This window comes from Zeugodacus cucurbitae, chromosome 2 (genome assembly GCF_028554725.1).
Source record: "Zeugodacus cucurbitae isolate PBARC_wt_2022May chromosome 2, idZeuCucr1.2, whole genome shotgun sequence".
In the NCBI taxonomy this organism is placed as follows: Eukaryota; Metazoa; Arthropoda; class Insecta; order Diptera; family Tephritidae; genus Zeugodacus; species Zeugodacus cucurbitae.
In genome coordinates, this window is record NC_071667.1 from 67554603 (window position 1) to 67559242 (window position 4640).

General features: G+C 34.4%; 1 protein-coding gene across 1 annotated transcript; it reads right to left on the minus strand.

Annotated features, from left to right (window-relative positions):
* Positions 1-1532: 1532 nt before the first annotated feature.
* Positions 1533-4212, minus strand: LOC105220490 (uncharacterized). Its single transcript, XM_011196922.3, has 3 exons — positions 3609-4212; positions 2991-3297; positions 1533-2930 (listed from the first exon to the last, which is right to left on the minus strand). The coding sequence occupies exons 1-3, from the start codon at positions 4055-4057 to the stop codon at positions 1713-1715; spliced, it is 1974 nt and encodes a 657-aa protein (XP_011195224.1). The 5' UTR covers positions 4058-4212; the 3' UTR covers positions 1533-1712.
* Between the last annotated feature and the right edge of the window lie 428 nt (positions 4213-4640).

Here is a 4640-nt window from a genome sequence, read left to right on the forward strand (position 1 = left end):
AAAATGAAGGACTAGTTCGTATATATACAGACAGACAGACAGACAGACAGACGGACATGGCTAAATCGACTCAGTTCAACATACTGATCATTTATATATATACTTTATAGGGTCTCCGACGCTTCCTTCCGGGTGTTACAAACTTCGTGACAAACTTAATATACCCTGTTCAGGGTATAATGAACGGAAAGACGGGGACAAATAGAAATTGCAATGTCCAAACCAATTTGGTAGTGGAGAACGGAGGGGAGGACAAATTTGTTTCGCCTAGGCTTAGTACACATAAGTATTTCATAGATTATTATAAGGCATTTCTATGTGTTATGCTACAATTGGAGAATGTAAAAAAATCAGGTACCATGCCCGTATTACATATAACAGCACTTTTTTAAATTAATAGAAAAGCAACTAGTCAAAATACGAAAGTCTGTCTGTCCGTCCGTCCGTGCAACAGATACCTTGAGTAAAAATTGAGATATCTTAACGAAACAGGTACACGAGTTCCTTGGGAGGATTGCTTTCGAAGATGAACAAAATTTGATCATTGCCACGCCCACAAAATGGCGAAAACCAAAAACACATAAGCTGTCATAACTCAGCCATAAATAAAGTTATACAAGTAAAATTTGAAACAAAGAATCCCACTAGGAAGTGGGTTATTTGGATGTAATTTTTTTGGGGAAGTGGGCGTGGCCGCGCTCCCAAACTCCCAAATAGGTTTTTTGTATATATCTCGCAAACCGATAAAGCTATATAAACCGAACTTTCTGCAATTGGTTCCCTTACGTATCCCACCACACACCAAGAAAATTGTTGAAATCGGATAATAACCACGCCCACCTCCCATACAAAGGTTAGGTTGAATATTACTAAAAGTGCATTAACTCACTAGCGAAAAACGTCAGAAACACTAAATTTTATAGAAGAAATAGCAGAAGGAAGCTGCGCTCAGATTTGTTTACAAAATGGAAAATGGGCGTGGCGTCGCCCACTTATCGGTCAAAAACCATATCTCAGAAACTACTCGACCGATTTCAATGAAATTCGGTGTATAATATTTTCTTGATATCGCGATGACACGCTTGAAAAATAGATGAAATCTGTTAACAACCACGACAACTTACCATATAAATCAAATTTGAATTGCATCTTATTCCTTCACTTTATGATATATACACAAAGAACCAATGAAGATAGCGGAATAAAACTTTACACAAATATTGTATATGATCTGTGGCATAACTTGTGAAAGAATTGTCGAAATCGGACTATAACTTTTCAATGCCCCGGATATCGAATATGAAGAACTCAGTGCCTTAGGGTAATTTTTTAATTTTTTATTTTTCTATTTTTAGTTTTTTAATTAATTTTAAAGCGTTGCTTTTATTATGATTATTTATTATTTTCAAGTCTTGTAAAATCTGAGTACTACAAGTGCTACTAAATGTCTATTTTTTTTTCTAAAATACCCACTACATGTACATATGTATGTATGTATGTATGAAAGGCAATGTGGCAAAACAATTTATGGGGCACTAAACTTAACAACAAAGCTTAAAATTTGTTGATTTTTTCAGTGAACTTCACGTTAATTTCACGACGTGGTCCACACAGTGAATATTTGAGTTTTGATAACGGGCAGCATCAATCTACTGACCCAATACAAGTTCGTTGCTAATAAAAGTTTATGAAATAAATAATCCAATGCAGATTTATTCGCGGCAAATGCAATATTCTTTGGCTTGCTTCTCGTCAACACAGTATGCCGTCTGCTTATAGGAATCCAAACGGTTTATATCCTCGATATTAATTTTAATTTGATTCGCAATTGTATTAAAAAGAACCGTTGCTTCGAAACTGTGTAACCCAGGATGTACCAAGTACCATAATCTGTATGTTATCACATTATTCATTTTGTAGCCATTAACGTCAGTTTTTCGAAAAGCTTTTTGAATAGCGCTTAATGTCAGAACAGCACATTTTGTTTCAATATTTTTACTGACGATATATTTATTCATCTCATCAATTAATAGGTGAGCAACTTTTTGAACTTGTGTATCGTTAATCGAAACAACTTTATATGACAAACAAGCGCACCAGTGATCGCTAATGCCAGCCTGATGGCAAGTACGATTCTCGGGTATTTCTCGAAATACGCTGATGCCTTGGGTAGTGTCATTTAGATAGTGGAATTCTTTTTGCGGATTTGTCACTTCAAGTATATTCTTCAGAGTCGCATATATATCAAAAGGTGATGTAAGGCGATTTCTATTCACCTGTAAGGCTTTTACAAAATCTGGATGCTCATTGCGATACCATTGTGGTAATGATATAAACATCATTGGCAAACGTTCTTCTAAGAAACCAGATTTTAATCTCAATAATGGTCCCCAACGCATACCATGGTCTCCTAAGAAGAATACAATTGAACGTTCTAGAATTTTCTCAGCTTGCATTCTCTCAAGATATTCCAACATTTTTAAATCAAACACCGATGGCGTATCGAAGTAATCATGACCAATCGTATTCACCCAGAATAGTCCGAAAATGGGTTCTTCAGAATAGGTAAAGGAAAGCTGTAGCGCATAGTCGAGTATGTACTCAGCATAATATTTATGACCGATGCAGGACACTATGTCACGTATTTTCTTAATGTGCAAATTATTTTCAATACATATGGTAAAAGGTCGTAGATAATAATCGGTTGGTTGTTCCACAAATCCATATGCGGCGTAATTAAAAGTACTATATCTGTACTTATCTTCTGCATAAGCTGTTCGATAGCCATAATCTCGAAAATTTTTCCAAATTATATTGCAAATGCGTTGATTGAAGGCACCGTAAGTGTCGAATTGACACTTCTCTTTGCCTATCGTTGCATTGTATGAGGTTAAGAGTGCTATTAAATTTGGAAACGTATTTTCGCCGACCTAATCGTAAAAATTGTGATTTTTCATTAGATACGTATTAATAACAACTGCGTAATTTACCTTATTAAAACCCTGCAACTCGAACCAATGGTTTCTCTGCAAATGCATAAACGTTTTGGGCATAACACGGCGTAGATTTATGCGTGAGAGACTATCAATACCCAATAAAAGTACGCTTGGCCTCTTTATACCAGATTTCGAAATTCTTGTGGCATTGTATGAGCCTGTTAAATTGCGATATTGTATAAATGTAAATGCGTTCTTTTCAACGACCACCTTCGTTTTGTTACTATAGCACTCGGTTAATAAGTAGTCAATATTGCGTGGCACCACAAAATCTTGTTGAAATTGATGACATGGCGACAGACTAATGAAAAAATGGAATATGAAAACCACATAACTTACAAAAATTGGAATGTGAGAAGAATGAATGCCTTTTGAGATTTGAGCTAACGTAAATTGGTAGTACAAAACTAGACAGTGATGAAGTTTAGAAATCTTTAATCTTAAATAGTCTTTAATATCATCTTTATAGTAGATTCACAAATATAAAACCCTAATCAAAATGAAGTTGAGGATCCATTGCAGTTGCTTAAACTTATATTGGGAAAACGTTCGAAAAAAAAAACAAATAAATTTGTAAAATATAATATTTGGATAGTCTAAACCGGCACTTACCTAAAACCATTTTCTCCTGCTCGCTTTATTCTCCTATAACAGCAGCGCATATCATTAATATTCATAGCGTTTGCTCTGGTAACTTCCTCAATTGCCGACATATTCATATGTAATTTATATTGTCGAGTTTCATGATCATAAAATTGCTGGATGAGAGCTACATCATTTCCGCAATCCGAATGTGAAAAATCCTCAAATCTGTCAAGTGCTTCAGAAGAAAATGGATCCACATAGGGTATACGGCACTCAGATGTGAATACGAAATAATCCGTCGATGATATGTCGTTTGGAGTGCGATAAAAATGATGTGCATCTAGCATATAGATTACACGTATTATCAGAATTAGCAAAGCAATAGCTATGATGTGCATCGATTTCAAGATTATCGACTTAACATGTGACCTTCTTGATGTGTGCTTATTGATTAGCAAATATTTCGATTTCACCATGATGCACACAATATTAAATACTAAATTAAAAATATGCACAAAAAATGATAATTATTTGTACAAAAGTGGTTTTTTATTTTTATATTTTTTTTTCTTTTTGACAGTGAGGAAAAAAATTGTTCTAAAATTGTAGTTGCCATTATGACTGTTTACTACGACCGTTTTATGTATGTAAGTCTTAGAATAACAAGAACATGCTCATTGAAAAATGTTCATCATATAATTTAAACGAAATTAAAATCCCCACTGAGCAGTGAAATGCTCTCTTTTCCAAGTGTTAACTAAACTAGTATCTATAACGGTGCGTCCCCGATTCAGCAATTTATTTGAGTGGCTTGTATTGCGGCATACAAAATTGAACCATACTTGTTATTATTTCCACTTGGTGATTGCGGTAAAAGCAATAAGTTATTGCTCCAATTTTGAATTTCCTTACATTCGTGATAACAAAATTTTATAATTTCCTTTATTTAACATTTGTTAGACAAGTTAGCGGCATATTGAAGTCTACATATACAACACCATAAAATACAATAGTAGCCATGCCAATTGAACAAAAAAAAAAATACGGACTACAAAAATC

Coding starts and splice junctions, on each gene's coding strand:
- LOC105220490 (XM_011196922.3), bottom strand. CDS start 4,057: ATGGTGAAATCGAAATATTTGCTAATCAATAAGCACACATCAAGAAGG. Junction 3,298..3,608: donor GCAGGAGAAAATGGTTTTAG/GTAAGTGCCGGT, acceptor TTTTTTCATTAG/TCTGTCGCCATGTCATCAAT. Junction 2,931..2,990: donor AGTTGCAGGGTTTTAATAAG/GTAAATTACGCA, acceptor TTTTACGATTAG/GTCGGCGAAAATACGTTTCC.